Source organism: Anastrepha ludens, chromosome X, assembly GCF_028408465.1.
Source record: "Anastrepha ludens isolate Willacy chromosome X, idAnaLude1.1, whole genome shotgun sequence".
Classification (NCBI taxonomy): Eukaryota; Metazoa; Arthropoda; class Insecta; order Diptera; family Tephritidae; genus Anastrepha; species Anastrepha ludens.
Window position 1 is genome coordinate 43,061,058 of NC_071503.1, and position 23,004 is coordinate 43,084,061.

General features: G+C 37.5%; 1 protein-coding gene across 1 annotated transcript; it reads left to right on the forward strand.

The window, feature by feature from the left end:
- The first annotated feature begins 16,201 nt into the window (after positions 1 to 16,201).
- On the forward strand, positions 16,202 to 21,376 carry LOC128869994 (uncharacterized). Its single transcript, XM_054112588.1, has one exon. It carries the CDS (start codon positions 16,202 to 16,204, stop codon positions 21,374 to 21,376), a length of 5,175 nt encoding a protein of 1,724 aa, XP_053968563.1.
- Positions 21,377 to 23,004: the final 1,628 nt, after the last annotated feature.

Sequence of the window (23,004 nt, forward strand, 5' to 3'; positions counted from 1 at the left end):
GTCAGTGCAGTGCTGATCATAGATGACTAGGTGTGAAACTCTTTTTCTCGTGAGAGCGCTGAAAAATGTGCATTTTTTATAACATTTCCCAATATTGCCACACCGATAGAAACATGCATTGGGTATTTTTTAAACAATAACTGGGAGTTTTTAGTTTCCACACCACCATTGAGGTTAGCATTCAGTGTACGGTTGCCCAATAGCCTTATATCACCCTACATATACTAAAAATAAGCACAATCCGTATGAAATATGTACACAAATAAGCCAAAAATTTAAAAATTTATATGTAAATGAAATTATTTAAAACTGAAATAGAAACAAAATTTATAAATAATAAAGTTATGAACCCGAAAAACATAAGTTATAATTAAAAACATGACTTATTGCGATTTTTTAATATAATACAGAAAGTGAGTAACAAAAAACAAAAATTCTCAAACAACGAACAGAATAAGTTAAAGCAGATTACCTTTAATTTTTGTAAAATATCTCAAACACAAATTCAGTTCCCTTACCTACGCTTTTCAACCATAGAATATTTACGTATATACAAATTTACATAAACCAACACACAGTTTTCAATAAAATTACATTATTTACAAAAGACGAATTAAAAGTAGAAGTCGAAAAAGATATAACGAGCTTTGGATTCTACATACTCACTTCAATTCAAATTATTACATTTCAATTGAATTAATTTTAAGACAAATAATTATAAACATTTCAACACGTCATTTCTCAATTACGCAAAAACGAACTGTTTTCGTCTGTTATTTTTGGCGCGTTTCTTCTGGCAGTCTGCCATTTCGCCTATCAGCTGTTCAAAATCCCACAATGTGTGAGTGCTGCCAAGTTTTTAAACATCCTCATGGGCGCGCTCTCTCTCAAAATGAAGAAGTTTCACAACTTACAGAGAACGTTAATGTATAGAGAAGTCTCAATGACTGAAAAGGCAGCACTTTTCAGGGGTACTCGTTTTGCGCGCGATTTACGTGTTTTGCCGTTAAGTTGCGTAAAAAAAAACTAATTCTGTTTTTGATTATTAAAATTTATTTATTTAATTCAACAAACTACTCCGATGAAAGGGAGGAACCAGACTAACTTTATTATTTTACTTAAGGTAAAATCAAAGCTTACATATGTATATATATTTGCTTACTCGGTACATTACAGTTTTGTTTTCTTACTTGCCAATGTAATTAGGTTTATGAAAAATACTTATTAATATTACATTTTCGTGTGGGAACGGAAATGCTGATTTGACAATATTTATTGTAAGCAGACAGTGAAGTTAGTTAATTTCGGGACGGTTGCAATTCTTGGAATTGCGACCGAAAAATAATTTTGATTTATGAATTTAATCGTAATTTCTGTAAACAAAACGGAAGTAGGTTAAGTATTACACTTTGTCTTTAATTATACTTGCAATGAATTCATCTATAGTGTTAGTGCTTGGTTTTATATATGTAACTCGCGTGGTACACCACAGCCACATTTTTCACCAAAAGTAATGGGCTGAATTATGTAAATTTAGCAGCAGTCGATAAGAATTTGTTGGTAATTAGAAGCAAAGAATGTTAGGTAGCTTTTTAATATGACCTATATATTTGAATTTTTCCAAATCATGCAAAATTATATACATATGTTATGTCTGTCTGTCTGGTGTCTGTAAAACTTTGTTGAATTCCCTTCAATCCTCTATAGAAAACGCTTCATTACCAGGCGCACAGGAAGATGGCATATGCAAATGTAAATTTGTGAATTTATATATATACATTTGCGCATATGTATATGCTGTGTGTATGTATGCTCACCAGCCACAGCTCAAGATAAAACGGTAAAACTTCTCAAGAAATCCAGCGCGCATTCATAGGCGCAGCGCACATTCATTGGCACAGCATTGTATGTACAGTAAGCTTGAAATGTTTACAGGCATCTTCAAATGCTCTGATTTCAGACTAAGTTTCTAACTTTGCAGATATTATATGTATATGCATATGTTTTGTGCACTTTTTATCAATTGAAAAACTACATACGTAAAGTAATCTACTAATTAATTATTTGCCTACTATCAGTTAACATAAAATAATTGTTTCCAAATTTTATCTTAGTATTAAAATGTCCGAATCAGACCTTTTTTTTAACCTACTTGTTTTCTTCTGCAACTTACTGTATGCTCATGCGCGCACTTGACGCACAGCAGCTGCGGCTGTCGAGCATTTAGAAAGACATATTTACATACATATATAGATGCATACATACATATGTACGATGCCGCGGGCACTCGACTTGACAAAAATTGAAGATTTATCAAATATTGGCAAATAATTCTACGCGAAATATTCCAATATTGACTATTTTCGAATTGTCGAGAAAATTGGCATATGGGCGGCTCGTTTTATGAATGAAAGTACTTGCTCTTAGAACTATGAGCTCGAATTTATCAATGAATTTTTTGATGATGAGTTTTTGTTGCACAGTACAATAGTTGAAACTGTTCGGCGCCGCCGCGACTGTTCTGCGCTATGGTAACTAGAATGATGGCCGCTGCACCTGCTATGACTGCATTTTGTTCTTGTAGTCGCTAGGCATATAATTTTAGCTTTGAACGACATACGCATTTTGAGGAATAAAGTGAGTGCCCTGTGTGTGCGGTTGTATGCACATGCATATGTGTATAAATTAATTACATTTATTTTGAGAAATGTAAAAAAATAATTTTTTCGGAGCAAGCTCCTTGTTATTTATTCACTTGTCAAATTAAGTCTTACTGTTACAGAGTTACTTAAAGCTATTTTAACTTATCCATCACCTCATTCACCTGCCGTGCCACGTGATCGTGTTCCCGGAATTTCATGTATTGCCGTTCACACGGTTTGTAGCAAACATAGCGCCAGAAAAAGGTTTTAGAACGGAAGCGCGTGCAGCGAATGAACTTTCAGCGTAAGCGGTGTTAACTCCTCCCTTCTTAAGAACGATTGTCCTCGATCGTCTTATTTAAAAATAGGGTAGGTCATGTAACCGAAGATTTGAATAAGTAATAGTGGCTCCGAGTTGGCTATTGATTGGGTTGATTGGTGCAGCTGGGAGATTCGCTGACGCGCTGGTCTTTAGATCGACTATTGTGAGTGGTTCATTTGGTACTTCTTGAATGATAACCTTTGACTTGGGTTTTATCCAGAATTTAAAGGTTATTACGATTGCTGTTAGGATGATTACTAGTCCTAGCATTGTGCTCTTGTTTACTGCTGAATCTGTTTTTAACAGGTTTATTCTTTTTGTGTTGTTAATTTGCAACTCGTTGAGGGCTTCTAATGACAAAATGCTGATGCGTTCTTTTTCTAACGGTGTTGGCTGTATAATCGCTGGTTCTGCTATTAGTGTTGGCATTTCCATATTGGTGAATGTTTCGTTGTTGATACTTAGTGATGTGTTGTGGAATTTAATTAGGTATGTACCCATAATTGATCTCTGCTCTCTTTCCGTTTTTACTGTTCCATTGAAATCATTTAGTAGAATTATTCCGGGTTGTATCTCTTCTATAGTCGGTATGTGTTGATTGTTGCTTATCGTACAAAGTGAATTTTGACTACTTATTAATTGAGGGATGCAGGTACTATTACTAATGTTAATTACTTTGCTTCATTCACAAATTTTTATTCCATTGTATTTCGTACATTTATCTTTAATACCATATATATCATTTTTATCTTTTAAAATTTCTTCAAAATCAAGTTTGATAATTTCTTTGTTTCTCTTAACTGATCTTATTATAATATTCTTATAAGTAATGTTACTCGTTAGTGGTATTTTTACCAAGTACAAAATTCTTGATTCTTTACTTATTATATTAACTTTTGCATATTCTAATGCTTCTTCAATTGATGCGAATGGCATTCTTTCTTCTTTTAATTTCATAATCGCTATTTCAATTTCTCTTTTATTCAATAATATTGTATTAATGATTCCAATTTTTGCCCATTGAATGGCATACTTTATATTTGTTAATTCTTCTTTGATAATTCTTATTCTACTTTCAAGATTCAATGTTATTTCACTTATTACATAATTATCTTTCCTTATCGAGTTTAGTAACTGATTTCCTAGCTTGGTTAAATTGTTAATTCTTTCGTTAAAAGCTTCATTAATTATTACTTGTTCATTATTGTTTTTCTTAAGTTCATTTAAATCATTATTCAAAATTTCAAAATCCTCGTGGTCTGGAGTACCTGCAATATACTTCCATACCGTTCCTAATGCATTTATTGCTCTCTTAGTTCTAAATTCCTTTTTAGGTCTTATATTTGAAAGTATTTCTAATGATATATCTATTTGAGATTTGAGGATGGGGTAGAAAAGGTTGTTTATGGGAATGTTCTTGTCGAGGTATGTAAGTATGTCCTTTAGGAAATAGTCGTATTGGTCCAAGTCAATAAGATGTATTATCTTAAATGTTCCTTCCTGTATCTTAGCTTGTCCGTCATTAATCGTTATTATGTGATTTTTTGTGTAATCCAATATTTCCGTGTCCGTTAGACTAGTGGTCGTCAAGATAAGTATGATCAACGTTAGTAGTGTGTCCTTGCTATTTACCATGTTGCTTCTATGAAAAGAAAATTATTTTTATTGTATTAATTATGAATTTCTAATTAGTCCTTTATGAACTATTCTACCTGATTCAGTAATGATTGTGCTATTTTTATTTTCTTTTACGATTTCCTCTTTATATCTACTAGAAAGTTTATTTCCTACTCTTTTATTTGTTTTGACATACACGACATCTCCTTGGTTATAATCTTTAAAGACGTCTCTATTTTTGTTATGATGTTTAGGATCTTTCTCCTGTTTATCCTTTAATTTACCAATGTTTTCGTTTCGATTTTCTTCTAATTGTAGTGGATTTGAAGTTACTCTACGTCCGAAAAATACTTCGACTGGTTTTTGATTAGTGGTAGAATGGATTGAATAGTTATATTTGTAAATTGATTTTTCTAGCAAGTCCTGGAATGAGGTATGAGACTTTTCTGCTTTTATACATCTCATAATTTCACTTAAAGTCGAGTGAAATCTTTCTATTTGACCATTAACGGTACTAGTATATGGGGGTGCCTTAAAAACTTCTATGTTAAATTGATCTTGGATTAGATGTGTTATCGGATGTGATCCTAAAGATTTTTCGTTATCGATGACGATTTTTTCTGGGATTCCGTAATTTGTGAAAATTTCTTTCAAGGGCTGAATTATATCTTGAATGGATCTTGAGTTAATTATTTTCGCTTGAGCATACTTAGAAAATTTATCGATTACGGTCAATATTACGTGTTTGTGTGTGTGGTAAATGTCAAGATGAACTATTTGTCCGGAATATTGTGGGATGGGGGTGGCTTGCAATAAGAGTTTTGGGGGATGTCTTTCATATTTTTGTTCTTTGCATATTTTGCATTGTTTAATAATTCTGTCAATTTTAGCCTGCATCTGTGGGAAGTAGAAATTTTTTAGAAGTTGCTGTTTATTTTCGCGTCCATTACGATGAGCGCGTTTGTGTTCTTTTAGAATTTCATTTGTTTGGTCTATTTCTTCAGTTAAATCGGTTACTTTGGTTCGTGTGAATCTAATTCTGTAATTGCTATAATAAATTGGGTATATTGTCTGAATTATTCCTAAAGTATGTTCGTCAGTGTTGAGTCCGTTTATAACAAATGGATTCAGGTATCGTTTCAAAATATTTATCAGATTTTGTTGTGTGAACTGTGGTTCGGCAATAATGTGTCTATGGTAGGTCGGGAATATTATCTTAAATTGGTAAGAGGAAACTTCATCCAAACAAAGGAAGAGTTGGTTTTTGAATACATTTATTGGTTCTTGAACTATGGGTATTAAATGTTGTGAAGAACTAATATCACTATGGATAGTATCGCTTAACGAGCTATTGTCATTTTCAGTAACTGGTAAAAGGTTTATTTGAGGTGGTCTTGATAGTGTGTCAGCTACGACATTTTCTTTTCCGGGTTTATAGGTAAATTCGTAATTGTACTCTTCCAAGATATTCTTCCATCTTTTCATCTTATTGTTGTTGTTTTTGTTACTGAGGGCATAAGTCAAGGGCTGATGATCTGTGAAAATTTGGACTTTTCTTGATCCATAGAGATAACTGCGGAAGTTGTTTAATGACCAAATGATAGCTGATATCTCTTTCTCATTAGTAGCGTAATTTTCTTCTGTTTCGCTAAGAGTACGAGATATAAAAGAGATGGGTCTATTGTTTTGCGACAAGACTGCTCCAATTGCGTATTTAGAAGCGTCTGTAGTTAATTGAAATGGTTTTAAGAAATCAGGGTAGTTTAGAATTACGTCTTCATCAGTTAGGGAGAGTTTGAGTTTATTAAAGGCAGTTCAAGCTTCGTTACTTAATGTTATTGGAATTTTTTTTGATTGGTTCTTGGACACGCGTCCATCCTCCCCTCTTAAAAGGGCTGTCAGGGGTTTTGCGAGTTTCGCATAATCCCTAATGAAGCGGCGATAAAAGCCTGACAGGCCTAGAAATGACCTTAAGTCTTTCAAGGTTCTCGGAACTGGAAAATTTATTATTGTTTCTACTTTCTTAGGGTTTGCTTTAAGACCGTTGTTTGATATTATGAAGCCTAAGAATTCGACTTCAGATTTGAGGAATTCACATTTGTCCAGTTGCACTTTTAGATTGGCTTTTGAAAGGGTATTGAAAATTAATTCAATGTCCTTAAAATGGGTCTCTTGATCTTTACTGAAAATAATTATATCATCGATATAAACGTAGCATCGTATGCCAATATGATCTCTTAGAATGTCATCAAGTGCCCTTTGAAAAATCGAAGGTGCGTTCTTGAGACCGAAAGGAAGACGGGTAAATTCATATTTCCCGTTATTTACAGAGAATGCTGTCTTCTCTATGTCAGATTCTTTTAAGGGAATCTGATGAAAACCGCTCTTAAGATCAAGTACTGAAAAAATTTTATTTTTGCCTAGTTGTGCTAATACTTCATTAATATCCGGAATTGGATATCTGTCGGGTACTGTGTCAAGGTTGAGTTTACGATAGTCTACTACCATCCTATACTTTTTTCGCTTGATGCGTCTAACTTTTTAGGGGCTATCCATACTGGTGAATTATATGGTGATCGAGATGGTCGAATGATGCCATCGCGTAAATATTCTTGAAGTTGTTTTTCAACGTGGTCCTTTAGACACATAGGATAGGGGTAATTTCTTGTATAAACGGGGGTTCCTGATATCGTACGAATTTCTCCTTTTACTGTGGTGATGAAGGTTAGTTTTTCATCTGGATCACAAAACAGAGATTTGAAATTTTCCGTTAACTTTTTAAGATTAGCATTTTGAAGTGGTGTTAGATGGTCTGATCTTATGTTGATTACGTTTACGTCCTGAGATATTTGTTGTTTTAGTTTTATTTTAAGGCAGTTTTTAATCAACATGTAATTATCTTTAGTGTGTATTACTGCGTCTAGTTCCTTTAATGAGTCGTTCCCTATTATAGCATGGAATGATTTCAACGTTGGTAGAATGAAGAATTTTATATTGGATTCCTTTAATCCGAAGATGTTTGCAAAAGTATGGTGTGTGACATCAATATGTCCTCCTACGGAATTAGCTTTAAAGGGAGTTTCGTTTTTAATTGGTTTTTTTGCTAGTCGGGGTTGCACATAGTTCTTATTAGAACCTGTGTCTATCAGAATTTGTATGACCTCACCATCGCCTGTCTTGCTCTCTATGTAGGGCAATGAAGAGGCATTCATTCTAAAAAATGAATATCTGTTAGGTCCATATTTTTAAATTGGTTGTTGAAATCTGAAGGAAAGTCGTCTTCTGTTGTGTTATAGTTTCTAATCGAGTCAAGGTATTCAGGTAATGTTGGTTCGGATTCATGACTAAAGTCCTCATACTGTTCCGTTTCTATGTTGAAGTTGCGTTGACGTTTTTCCTGCGTTTGTGGTTGTGTTATTGGTGGTCTTTTTCCTTGAAATGCCTGGTTTGGTGGTGGCCGATTCATGTAGTTGACTCTCTTTGTCTGCATGGTCTGGTCGATGTCCATTGGTGTAGGTTTTTGCTGTGGTTTCGGTCCGAAAGGTCGCGGTGGTGCAAATTGCGGATTGTAATTATTGTTATCGGTTTGATTAAAATAGGGTGGCTTTTGAAAGCTATAATTTCTGAAAGCATTTGTTATAGGCTGTGGCATGTGGGCCAATTGAGGGTAGAATACGGTAGGTTTCTGAAATGGCTGAGGAGTAAACTTGCGTTGTGGTACCGGTGGTGGTTGATTTTGGAATCTTTTTGTAAAATTTTGATTGTTGAATGCATGATTGGTGCGAAAACTTTGGTTCTCCAGCTTGAGACATAAGTGGAGCGCTTGTGGCAGGTCCACTGGTTCTCTCATAGCTAGTAAGCGTGGTAGATCTCCTCTGAGACCACGTACAAATGTATCCAGGGCTTTGTCCCTGTAGGTTTGAGTTAAAAGATTTGTTGCGTCATTAGATAGTTCCATACACCCTATTTTGTTTAGGATGAGGGACAAATTTTTATATACCATCTGATAGTAATCTTGTACAGTGTGGTGTCCTTGCACTAGAGTCGTCATTTGGTACTCTAGAGTAGGAATATCGCGTTTGTCCGCGTAATGAAGTGTGAGACACTTTGAGATAGATTTCCAATTTAGTGGAGTGTTATAGGACTCCAGTACGGCTTCAGCTTCGCCGATAATTTTGTTTCTGATAACACTGAGGATCCCATAATATTTTGGTGTACCTATTGACTGTTCGTAAATTTTAAGTATACGCTCTACTGATTTCCTCCATGAGTTAAATTCTTCTTGTTTTCCTGAGAATTCTCTAATTGATCTTACTATATCCGGTATTTTATCGAGTTCGCCTAAATTGTTACGGTGTTCCGGATTTATTATTTGATCTGTTCCTACTAAGTCACTGTTCGTATTCCTTATCGCGTTATTCACAATGTTCGTAATTAATTCACTCAGTCCTGGTATCTTGATAGCATTGTTAGGACTAGGAGGGATGGGTGCATTAAGGATAGGAGGTCTAATTAAATTATTTGGGTTACTCATTTTGCTTTTTAATGTAATATAGTTAATATGTAAACTTGAAAAATGTCTTTTATTTTATCTGTTATTTTATTTAGCAAAAGCACTTCTTAAAATTTATTTTCTTCCTTAATTTCTTGTATAATCAAAAATTTCCTTTTAAATCTTTTATTTGCTTTTCATTATTTTCTTTAGATTTTAAAACTTTTCCTTACTGGTTTTAAAATTAGAAGGAATTTTTTCCTTTTTTTTTTTTTTTTTTTTTTTTAAAATTTTTCTTCACTAATATTTTTCACTTTATCTTCCACAATTTCTGGTTTTCTTATTTCTAAATTAATTTCAAATAGTTACCGCCGTTGCCTACACAAAGTCTGTAGGGGGTCCTTTTTGCCTATTTCAGCTACTGGGGGTCTATCAGTACTCCTTCTCGTGAGGTTGTCTGCGAACTGGTCTACAGACGTGGTTGTAACTTGTCCTTTTGCAGGAGTTCTTCGTGGTGTTCAGGGCTTCGGGTTGTCCTTGTGCGGCGGGCTTCTTTAGGCCGACTTAAGCACTGGTGACGACGGGATTTTTACTTTTTATGCTGCGGGCTACTTTAGGCCGACTTAGGCATCGGTGAATACTCGATTTTATTTTGCGTGTGGCGGGCTAATTAGGCCGACTTAAACACTGTTATTAACTTTTGACCAAAATCACAAAAAAAAAAAAACCCGTTATCCTTTTGCCCTTACCACGTTGGGCGCCAATTAATTACATTTATTTTGAGAAATGTAAAAAAATAATTTTTTCGGAGCAAGCTCCTTGTTATTTATTCACTTGTCAAATTAAGTCTAACTGTTACAGAGTTACTTAAAGCTATTTTAACTTATCCATCACCTCATTCACCTGCCGTGCCACGTGATCGTGTTCCCGGAATTTCATGTATTGCCGTTCACACGGTTTGTAGCAAACATAGCGTCAGCAAAAAGGTTTTAGAACGGAAGCGCGTGCAGCGAATGAACTTTCAGCGTAAGCGGTGTTAACTTATATTAATAAGCATTGTTTTGCTTGAATTCAATTCACATATTTATATTTGCATATGCCATCTTCCTGTGTGCCTGGTAATGAATCGTTTTGTATACAGAATGTTTTGATTTGTTTGAAGGGATATATATGGGCACCAAGTGTACAATACGCACATACAAATATGTACATGAATATTCAAAAGAAATTTGTTTTAGCATTTGTGAGGCAGGAATTTGATCATTAGGTTATTTACATGAAATGTAAGGCGATGCTCGTGAGGTAGGTCATGTTGCTTCAGTGCACACATAAAGATGCAATTGAACTTAGTTGTCCCATATATGCAAATACGTTTCTTTGAAGCTTTCCTCTATTTATTTTAAAGTTTTATACTATCTAGAAAATGCACACATACAAATGTATGTATATTATTGTATTATTCCATGTAATAAAATGTAAATTGAAAAAAATTTGGTTTGCCAAAGGAAGAAATAAATGCATATTCAAATGTAAATACATATGTATGTCGATATACCAAAACACTTGTATGCTATGAATTAATTTCGACTCAAAAAATTAGTAAAAATTTTCATCAAATTTGTTTATTTTTAAATTTACTAAAACGCGCATACCAAAATGTGAGAGGTCATTTTATAATGTATTTTTTTAAATTAAATCAAAATATTAAAGTTACTTTCATTTGAAATGTTAGCGCATATAATTCAATCATTTTTCTTCATCATCTTTGTTTGAAAATACAAATTGAATAAATTTTCGTTCATCAAGGGAACATAAAAATGCACAAGCAAATACTTTGCAAAATGCCGTCAGCTATTCGTCAATCTGATTTCCTACAGAAGCCAAAAATTGTGCAGGGCCAATATGCTAAAGGAGAAATCGCTGTAAAACATCTCTGTTAAAAGTTTCACCACACCCCGGCGGCGGTTAGACTTCATTTTTGACAATTCACACTATTCGTAGCTCGTGAGAATTCTCTATATTTAACGTTCTCTGCATCTTATTATCTATGGTGCTGATCACAGCGAAGGAAAAGAAAAAAATAAAATAATATATATGTATATATATTTTTTGTTAACTAAATATGCACTAGGCATTTTAGTTTTTTTTTGTTATTATTTGGCTATGAGGAATTTTCATAGCCCTATGAGATACCCTGCCACCCAAAAAAAATAAAAATGTACCTAATTGGATACAATTGGATATTAATGTGATTTTAATATGTTCACCGCGAGGGGGTGGGTACATACCATTGTTTTTTGCAATATTCGGCGCATAGGATTATCGTGTCTTGGCTATGTGTGGATCGTAACCAAGTACAAGGTGTCCTGCCGTGATGTACGTGGTATATATATTTTTTTCTTTGTTCTTATTATATTTCGGCTATAATAAGAACAAAAGGATAAGCAAAAGAAAAAAAAATATACAATATATATATATATTGTAAATATTATATAATTTTTCGTAGCATTTGCATACATAAGACTAATAGTTTGCGTTACTTTACGCAAACTATTCCTGGAATGTGGAACCCATTTATATCATTCCTAAGGGTATTTTTGTTTTTGTTCTTAAAAACCTAATTTCCTTAATGGCTGACTTCGACCCATTTCCTTTTGACATGTGTAGACGGCGGGTCGGGTCCTTTTCTTTTGTGTTTTCGACAAGACGTGTGTAAAAAAGTTAAACGAGTGCTGGTGCAAATTGTGTAAAATTTAGCAATTTAAGGAAAAGGAGTGAAAAATATGCTGTGTAACAATCTGTACTCCAACTAGTGAGCCGAAAGAATAGGCTAAATGAAAAGTGCGTAGAAAAGTCCACATGTACGCGTTACCAGTGACGGCAATTTAGTGAATGGGCCACCCACAAGTAAGCCTTGGCGCACTGTTAAGAAGAGCGCCATCAGAAGTTGCGTAAAGTTCTCGCATTTGGATCATCATTGAACGAGGGCGAAATATAATATTTTAATTAAATTTTTATTTATATTAAAGGTGAGTTTATTATAAAGTGTGAATTTTTAACTTTGTACTAGTAATGTAGATATGAATATTGAACATTTGTGATTTAAAAAAGTCGAAAAAGAATTAAATTCTTAAAAAATATATACGTATATGTTCAGTTCAGCAAAAATTATCAATTGTGCAATTTCAACACCAACAATAAAAAGATATATAATTCAACCTCCCAATAATATTTGGCAGAATAAGCGCCGCCCTCAAGTAGTGATCTTAGTGTAAATAAAGCATTATGACCTGAATATTCCTAAGCATGCAGCTCTGCTTTTCGAACATTTCGCATAATATTCTACCAGCAACAAGTGGACAAATTACACGCGAAAATACAAAGGTAAGATTATTAAATATATAATTATATATAATTAGTACAATTTTACGATTATTGAATTTCATAACTAATTCTGTGTATTATAGGCATCATCAACGAATGTGCACAATTTGAATGCTGCCAAAAGCAGTTTGCTGAAGCACAGAAAAACTGATGTGACTACGACCATCCCATGTTGAAGCTATCTGGGATATCGCCAACTGGAAGGATATCGTTAATCACCTCGTTGCCGCTGCTAAGAGGTAAATATGTTAATGCGGGAATGTGAATGTGAAAGTAAAAATGTGCCTTTTTAGATGTTTGTGTCATCTAAGCTTTAAGTGACCTAGAGAAGCCTACCTATAAAATATGTGCAAGACAGTCATTTGCAGCTGTTCGAATTTGTGGGATGAATGCTGGGCAAAGCGGTGTATGAAGGCATTGTTTCGCTACGTTCTTTCTCTCACAGCTTTTGGGCCAGATACATCAAGCGCTGTACTCCTGTATGGATGAGCTGCTATCATTGGACAACGAGCTCTATCGCAGCCTCACATTCATTAAGCATTACAAACAAGATGTGTCTGACTTGAATTTAACTTTTTCGACGGATCAGGATGTCATGGGGAAAATTGTGACGCACGAATTGCATCCCGGTAGGAAAGCTCGCGCGGTTACCGACCACAACAAACTAGTGTATCCACTACATGGCTTGGCTGGAATTTAGAACAATGTATATTGGGCAATTTTTGGCAAACTATAATGGCCCTTATTATGAGCAACATTCGATCTTCGACTATACTCGAAAGTGCTGATCGAACGAATTTTCATTTGGTATTATGGTGTTCATTCGTTGAAGAATAGGACTATTGTGAATTTCGATCGCTCGACGCATTTACAATAGATAATTTTTTCTCAGCTGATACAGCAAATCAAAGTAAAAGAAAAACCGATTGTGTTGAAATTCTTTGCTAACAATATTTTTAAAAGTTAAAAGAAGTATTTTTGTGAAAATGAGTACAACGGAGTTGTGGTTCGACGATTCATCAGACGATGAAAGATTAGTGGAACTAGCTAGAAGTAGAAAACAGCTGAGGGGCGCATTCAACCTCCTAGAAATGGCTTCCACTGAGCAAGTTTAGTATTTTTAAAATGTGTTGACGTACTTAATATTACAGAAATTTCCTTACAGTTTTTTAAAGAACTTTAGATTATCTAAAGAGGCGTTTATGAACCTACTGTCCAGTACAGAAAACCAGTTGCAGCAGTGCACCCGTGCCAAGAGCTCTTCACTATTCTCCAAAAAAAGCAACACAAATTATTAATTTGTGTGCAGCTTTGCACAACATTTGCTTGTTTTATAATGTTCAACTTCCGGATGAAGAGTTATCCAATGTGACCCTCAACGATGAAGCTGAAGATATTGATTTTTGTTCCTCTACGTATTTCAGCCCATACCTGCCAAGGGAAAATAAAAATGTATTTCTATAAAGATCACAAAAAAAAACCATTATTAACCTTAATCCATTTTGCTGCCGTTCTAACTGGTGGTCCCAAGCAATTCAGCTTCGTTGAAAATTCCTCCCATTTTGTTGCTGCTTGAACTTTGGCGCAAATCCCTGTTGCGAATTGTGGATTCTCTTCCATTAATGCAACTAGCCTTTCCAAGTGCTGTTTGGTACTCACGACTTTCGACCTGCATAAAATTAACAAAACTAGTATATATTTATTATTTGGTTACTATAAGACAATAAATAATCGCAAACAACTTACATTTTAACAACTTTTCCCACAATACGCTACACAATCGAAAGCAAAATTGCATTCGACTCTAAATTCGGTATGCAACGAAATTTTCGACAAGGTTGCACCGCTCATAATACCAAATTGACATTCGATCTTCGACAACCAACGAATATCGAAGATCGAATCCAACTCATAATAGGGGCCAATGTTTTTATTAATGAAACTTGGGGGAGATGTTAGTGAGATGTTAAGGAACACTCTTTATAACTCCAAATTATTCGGGAAATAATAATTTTGTAATTATTTGCCTTCAAAATGCCCTCGGGAACTTCACTATAATTTACCACATTACACTATATATTTTTTAACACTTCTCTAAAAGTCACCAAATATACACTCACACGCGTGTTTTTACTGATTTTTATGCTTATATTCGAATTGCTTTTATTAAAATTAAAGGCAAATTCATTTGTCCATGCAATCACTTTCCAATTTTAAACGCGAATAAGAAGAAGATTGGAATGACAATGGTATGGTGTTGCCGGATGCCTGCAAATGAAACAAAAATATGACAAAAAATTAAGTATGTAAGTTTAGTGTTATTGGCCCTTATTATGATCAACATTCGATCTTCGACTGTAGTCGAAAGTGCTGATCGAACGAATTTTCATTTGGTATTATGGTGCCCATTCGTTGAAGAATAGGACTATTGTGAATTTCGATCGCTCGACGCATTTACAATAGATAATTTTTTCTCAGCTGATACAGCAAATCAAAGTAAAAGAACAACCGATTGTGTTGAATTTCTTTGCTAACAACATTTTTAAAAGTATTTTTTGTGAAAATGAGTACAACGGAGTTGTGGTTCGACGATTCATCGGACGATGAAAGATTAGTGGAACTAGCTAGAAGTAGAAAACAGCTGAGGGGTGCATCCAACCCCCTAGAAATGGCTTCCACTGAGTAAGTTTAGAATTTTTAAAATGTGTTGACGTACTTAATTACAGAAATTTCCTTACAGATTTTTATATAACTTTAGATTATCTGAAGAGGCGTTTATGAACCTACTGTCCAGTACAGAAAACCAGTTGCAGCAGTGCACCCGAGCCAAATCCATTCCAAATATGTTAAAGCTAGCCACAGTTCTGCGATTTTGTGCTCAGGGATCGTACCAATTGAGTATTGGTAATGAAGGTATGCTAGGACTTGCTCAACCCACTGTGTGTCAAATAACGGAGAAGTAGAAAACATAAGAAATGAAATTTGAGAGTATTATTGAAAATTCTAAAAAGTATTAAATAGAAACCTGTACGCCACAGTTTCTGTTTTATTTTTGTTATAAATTTTCTTTATTCGTCATTCGAAAAAAATATGTATTTCAGTTCCTCTACGTATTTAAGCGCATACCTACTGTTGCGATTATCGATTAATTTATAATCTTTTACATTCACGCTTGTTGCGAAAAGTGCGATGGCAACCCATCGCACTCATCTGTTTGTCATTTCCTCATTCCTTCATACAAACGTCAAATTCATTCTTTTGATTTCTACATTGTTCGAGCGCACAGGCGCCGCAAGCGAACAAAATGTAAGTTTTATACATTTTTATAATTAAACTTAAAATAATTGTAAAAATAAAGATTTCAGCCTACAACTACCAGGACTTGAATATTGTTTAATTTGCGGGCCGCCAAGTGCCGGGACAACATTCTGAAATATTTTGTTTCGGAAACAAATATTTTTCTTTGGATTCTGAAGTTCCCTTGGCCATCGAAGTTCGGAAATGGAAGACTCCGAACATATTAGCGTACTTATGGAAGGCAGTGAAATACCACCGGCGGCGACCATTGGTGAGGCTGACAAACCTAGCAACGACACAGCAACTGGAATTGGATCGACATTCACAGCTGGTAGTGCACCGTATTGTCACGCATCAACGCCCACTACTCACCCTTCCACATTTACAGTACCGGGCGTGAACAACGCATTCATGATAACATCAGTTCATGGAACTCAACCGCACTACATGGTATATAGCACCAGTGCACCGCTATTTCAAACCGCGGCAGTCAATGCATTTACAAGCACGTGTGGGCCCGGCATTGCTAATGGTGCCATACCTAACCTCACTTCGGCTGTCATGCCTTGTAGCGCGCTAACCTATCCAACGTTCGGCAATACATTTCGGCCATTTTGTTCACAGACGAATATGCATAGCCGCGTGGCACCACCACCGAATACTTCTGTTTTCATGCAGCCGAACATTATGTCATCGTGTAACCAAACGCGTGACCCCTCTTATAATGTTTTCAGCCAATATAGCACATCCGACGTCAATTTAACACCAACGCAGATTTCCAGCAGGCAAGTAATAATCAAGGATTTACCGACCTTTTCCGGCAGGCCTGAGGACTGGCCCCTATTCATCACGAATTACGAGCAGTCTACCGAGCGATGTGGCTTCACTGATCAAGAAAATCTGATCAGACTACAAAAGTGCTTAAAGGGACCAGCTCTCGAAGCGGTGCGTGGTAGGTTAATGATGCCAGCAACAGTAGGTCTGGCAATCAACACATTGAGAATGCTTTATGGTAGGCCTGACATTATTCATCAAACAATGCAGATGAAATTGAGACAAGAGCCAGCAGTTAGGGCCGATAAATTGGAAACGCTCATAGCATTTTCACTTGCAGTGCAAAACTATCGCGCTACAATCCAGGCGGTAGGCCTGGCCGATTATTTAAACGATCCTGTGCTGCTTAATGACTTGGTAGCCAAATTGCCAAGCGATCAAAGGCTCAATTGGGGCGGCTATCGTATGTCGCTCAGTCGCGTCGACATTGCTGTGTTTGACGATTGGCTTTTTGGGCTTGCTACATGCGCGAGTCAAGTAACAAGATGTGAACCACCCACAACCACAGCTGCCTTTGAAAATATTGAAGTAAAGAAAGGCCGCAATTCCCACAAGGCAAGAATTTTAGTTCATGAAGTTATGGCAAAAAATGTAGAGGTAAACGCGAAGGTGACTATGTGCCCAAAGTGTGGTGCCAATCATAAGCTGTCAGACTGTGCAGAATTTACTGCGCTCTCGCGAAGTGATCGATGGCTGTTTGTACGAGAGAAAAAACTTTGCTTACGCTGTTTCAATTCTCACTACGTTCGCCGATGCAATCTGAAGAATAGGTGTGGGGTTGACGGCTGCCAGATGGCACACAACGCTCTTCTGCATACACCTGTTCCCGTTAAGAGCAACGTCGGTCATGAGCAAACAGCGCTATACCACGAACGTCATTCAGGCTCACCAAAGGAGAAGCAGAACTCGCTATTCAGGTACGTCGCCGTTACTGTTCGTAACGCATCCAAATCTGTTGACACATATGCACTCATCGACGAAGGCGCGTCTTGTACTTTAATTGAAAACGAGCTTGCAGATTACCTTGAATTGGACGGGCCGTCTGAGGCGTTGTGTCTGCGATGGACTAACGAAATTACTCAAAGCGAAAATAACTTCAAGTTTGTAAGTTTTGAGATCGCATCGACACAGTTGGGCTCTCCAAACTACTTGTTAAGAGGCGTACGCACTATTGCACGTTTAGGCCTGCCTGTTCAAACATTGGACCGCGATACCATGGAGAAGCATGCCCATCTCAAAGGTCTACCTATACTACCATATAACGGTGCTAGGGCTCGGATTCTTATTGGAGTCGACAACGCGAAAGTCTGTGTGCCAATTGAAGTTAAGGAGAGTAGCACCTCCAACCTGATTGCTGCTAGATGCCGGCTGGGATGGACCGTTTATGGTCGAGACAGACCTGAACACGCAGTGATGCCCCGCGTGCTCCACATCTGCAGCTGTGATCCTACGAGCAGGGACCGAATGGACGAACAGATGAAGGCGTATTTTGCTATCGACGCTATCGGTGTCTATGCGCCAGCTAAGCCGCTTCGGTCAAAGGATGATGAACGTGCTTTACAATTGATGGAAAAATTCACCAAGTTTCTGCCAACAGAGAAGAGATGGGAAACAAGATTGCTATGGAAACAAGACGTCGTCGATTTACCCGATTCACTTCCTATGGCGCGCCGTCGACTAATGTGCTTGGAAGCCAAGATGAAGCGGGATCCTGAACTCCACCGTTTTATCGTCGACAAAATTGACGATTACAAGAAAAAGGGTTACATACGCAAATTGGAGTCACTTGAAACATCGATAGGTGGCAGATCGTGGTACCTTCCCATATTCACGGTGCTCAACGTTAACAAAAACAAAACTAGATTGGTATGGGACGCTGCAGCCAAATCTGGAAATACTGCACTTAACAACATGCTGTTAAAAGGACCTGATCAGCTAAACTCGATGATGGGTATTCTTCTTCGATTCCGCGAAAGGCCCTTTGCAATATGCGGAGATTTACGCGAGATGTTTCACCAAATTAAGGTAGCCAAAGAGGACCAAGTAGCGCAGAAGTTTTTATGGCGCGACGGTGAGTCTAATCGGCAGCCAGATGTATATGCCATGTGTGTGTTGACTTTTGGCGCTTCGTGCTCTCCTTCGCTAGCGAACTACGTAAAAAACCAAAATGCACAACGTTTTTCCGAAAATTACCCCGAAGCTGTACAAGCCATTATAAATAACACTTTCGTCGATGATTGGCTTCAGAGTGCAGACAATGAGGAAGAGTTATCGCGTTTGGCTACTGTTGTTCGCTGGATCCATAACGAAGGAGGTTTCGAGATGCGAAACTGGGTATCCAATTCCAAGAAAACTTTGACTGCACTCTCTGCTAACGGCACGCTGCTATCGAGATGTTTTGAGGAGCCTGAAGCTACTATCGAAAAGGTGCTTGGAATGTGGTGGCTACCAGCGTCGGATGAGCTTACATTTGTGGAAAAGTTTCCTAAAGAAGTTTTTGATGAGTACACATTTCCATCGAAGCGACAAGTTTTGCGTACAATCATGAAAATATTCGATCCCCTTGGACTGCTCGGGTATGTCATCATACAAGCAAAAATCATCCTACAGGACATTTGGCGTTCAGGTGTTAATTGGGACGAGCCTATCAGAGAGGATGATCGCAGTAACTGGTGGAACTGGTTGAAAAGAATTTCTTCGATAAACAACGTCAAAATTCCTCGGTGCTACTTACTTTCCAGCTGTAGCCAGAGTAACCAGTTGCACATTTTCGTGGATGCAAGTATCAACGCTTATGCTGCTGTGGCGTATTTGCGTGCTGAAGTTGGTAACGCGGTGAACTGTTCATTGCTGGCTTCGAAGACAAGGGTCACACCATTGAAGCCCATTTCAATACCGAGGTTGGAGTTAATGGCAGCAGTTCTGGGTCTGCGGTTGGCAATTTTTATAGGCAAGCAACTTTCTGTTCAGGTAAGCCGTAGAATTTTTTGGACAGATTCGAAAAACGTGATGTGCTGGGTGCGTTCAGATGCAAGAAAGTTCCATCAATTTGTTGCGTTACGTGTCGGCGAAATTCTTGAGGGTTCCAGCGCTAAAGAGTGGAGGTGGTTTCCATCTTCTGAAAACATCGCTGATGAGGGCACGAAATGGTCCGACGTTCGCCATTTTGACGACAATGCACGCTGGTTTCGAGGGCCAAAGTTCTTAGCCCAGCCCGAATCTAGTTGGCCTGTAGGGGAGCTAGTAGTCACTACAGCAGAGCTGCATCACATAAGTACAAGTACACCATTGTCCCCTACCCTGTCAGTAATTTCTCCAGACGTACGAAGGTTTAGCACATGGGAGAGACTGCTTTCCACACAACAAATTGTTCTGCGTTTCCTGCGCCGGATCTTGAAGTTTAAGCCACGTTCGCTACTAAAACTTTTCGAATTGCGCGATATTGAAGCAGCAGAGCAAATTCTTATTGCCGTAAGCCAAGAAAATGCGTTTAGCGAAGAAGTCAAAAGCCTACAACACGGTCAAAATATTCAACGGCAGTCTGCTATATATAAATGGTCGCCGTATCTGGACGAGGTTGGGATTCTTCGCGTGAAAGGTCGAATCGACTTCTTAGAAGGAGTAGCAGTCGATGTGAAGCGACCTGTAATACTGCCGAAAAATCATACAGTAACGCGTTTGATAATTGATTTTTACCATAGAAAATTTCACCACCATCATAATGAGATTATTGTCAATGAGATGCGCCAGCGATACTGCGTCGGTGCTTTGCGATCGATGGTAAAAGAGTGCGCCAAAAGATGCCAAATGTGTCGCAATCGTAAAGCTAAGCCGCAACCACCTCAAATGGGAAGTCTACCTGTAGAACGACTGTCACCATTTACAAGGCCATTCACGTTTACAGGAGTGGACTATTTTGGCCCTATCGACGTAGCTGTTGGCCGGCGGCGTGAAAAACGTTGGGGCGTGTTATTTACGTGCCTGACGAGTCGTGCCGTTCACATCGAGATCGTAGCGTCGTTGTCGACGGAGACATTCCTGCTAATGTTGAAATTGTTCGTGTGCCGCAGAGGAGTCCCGAAGCGCATTGTGTCAGACAACGGCACAAATTTTCGTGGTGCCAGCCGAGCACTTATCAGCGAGATAGAAAGGGTGTCATCCGATGACCTAGAGAGAAGACATCCCCAAATCGAGTGGTCCTTCATTCCGCCCTCGGCTCCTCACATGGGTGGGGCATGGGAGCGAATGATACAGTCAACAAAATCAATTTTAATGGATATTACGCACGAAGCAATACTACGTGAAGAAGTTCTAAGGGCCACTTTAGCGGACATTGAAAATATTCTTAATTCAAGACCTCTGACATATGTGCCCTTGGAGACTGCAGACGACGACGCACTTACGCCCAATCACTTTTTGTTAGGAAACTCAAGCGGAATTCGCGAATCAGGTTGTGATGACGACAGTGGGCCAGCTCTCCGTCGATGTTTTCGAATTTCAAACCAGCTAGCTAACCAATTCTGGAAGCGTTGGATCCAAGAATATCTTCCGTGCCTTACTAGACGTTCTAAGTGGTTCCACCCACCGATTCGACCTATCGAAATAAACGACGTTGTGGTCATCGTTGACAACAATGCGAAAAGGAACTCGTGGCCGAAAGGAATAGTTATAGATCTCCACCGTGGAAAGGACGGAGAGGCTCGTAGCGCTGTGGTGAAACTAGCAAACGGTCTGTGCACCCGACCCGTAATTAAATTAGCAAAACTCGATGTTACTAGTCACAATTGAATTGGTAAATTTCATACTAGAATTCGTAGGAAATTTACGAGAGGGGGTATGTTGCGATTATCGATTAATTTATAATCTTTTACATTCACGCTTGTTGCGAAAAGTGCGATGGCAACCCATCGCACTCATCTGTTTGTCATTTCCTCATTCCTTCATACAAACGTCAAATTCATTCTTTTGATTTCTACATTGTTCGAGCGCACAGGCGCCGCAAGCGAACAAAATGTAAGTTTTATACATTTTTATAATTAAACTTAAAATAATTGTAAAAATAAAGATTTCAGCCTACAACTACCAGGACTTGAATATTGTTTTAATTTGCGGGCCGCCAATTGACGGAACAACACCTACCAAGGGAAAATAAAAATGTATTTCTATAAACATCACAAAAAAAAACACCATTATTAAGCTTAATCCATTTTGCTGCCATTCTCACTGGTGGTCCCAAGCAATTCAGCTCCGTTGTAAATTCCTCCCATTTTTTTGCTGCTTGAACTTTGGTGCAAATCCCTTTTGCGAATTGTGGATTCGCCTTTCTAATTGTTGTTTGGTACTCACGACTTTCGACCTGCATAAAATTAACAAAATAATTATATATTTATTATTTGGTTACTATAAAACCATAAATAATCGCAAACAACTTACACTTTAACAAGTTTTCCCACAATACGCTACACAATCGAAAGCAAAATTGCATTCGACTCAAAATTCGGTAAACAACGAAAATTTGGATAGGGTTGCACCGCTCATAATACCAAATTGACATTCGATTTTCGATCTTCGACAACCAGCGAATATCGAATGTAACTCATAATAGGGGCCAATGATGGGGATGAGGGTTATTGTGCGTCCTTACTACATACACGCAAATGATGTTTTAATTTGGGTTCAATGGTTTTAACACGGAGAGGAGTTCTACGCAAAAATACTGTGGATTGCGTAGCCGGAGTTGGACTGATGAGGGTTATTTTTTTGAGGCGCGGCCGAAGGCCACCCACGCGAAAAGGAGTACTACGCAAAAATACTGTGGATTGCGTAGCCGGAGTTGGACTGATGAGGGTTATTTTTTTGAGGCGCTGCCGAAGGCCACCCACGCGAAAAGGAGTACTACGCAAAAATACTGTGGATTGCGTACCCGGAGTTGGACTGATGAGGGTTATTTTTTTGAGGCGCGGCCGAAGGCCACCCACGCGATAAGGAATTCTATGCAAACAGACTGTGTTAATTAATTTAATTTTATTTTAATTACTTTATTATTTTTTGTGATACGGTTAATATCATTGTTTTTAAATTTAAATGAGTTGTATGTTTTTATTTTCAAAAATATTTCTCATCTTAAAATTACAGCGAAAAATACTGCAGTTTTACAATGAACCTTCCACTGAACATCCCTGCATAGGAACTTCGTTTTTATTTCAGGTGTATGGCAACACCAACTTTTCGCTAAATTAGAGAACTTTAACATTAAATGACTTAAAAACTATAAGCCTCCGGCAGGTTCGGTTTTCAGTTTTAAGATGGGATACACCCCTAAATCCCCCCCGTTCAACCTTTTTTTTCAAAGCGATATACATTATACTAAAGTTTTCCCCAATCGTTCTCTCGTTGACTTTCAATTTTCGTAGTGA

What these genes read in the sequence shown, in the direction of transcription:
- LOC128869994 (XM_054112588.1), top strand. Translation starts at nt 16,202, where the DNA reads ATGGTATATAGCACCAGTGCACCGCTATTTCAAACCGCGGCAGTCAAT.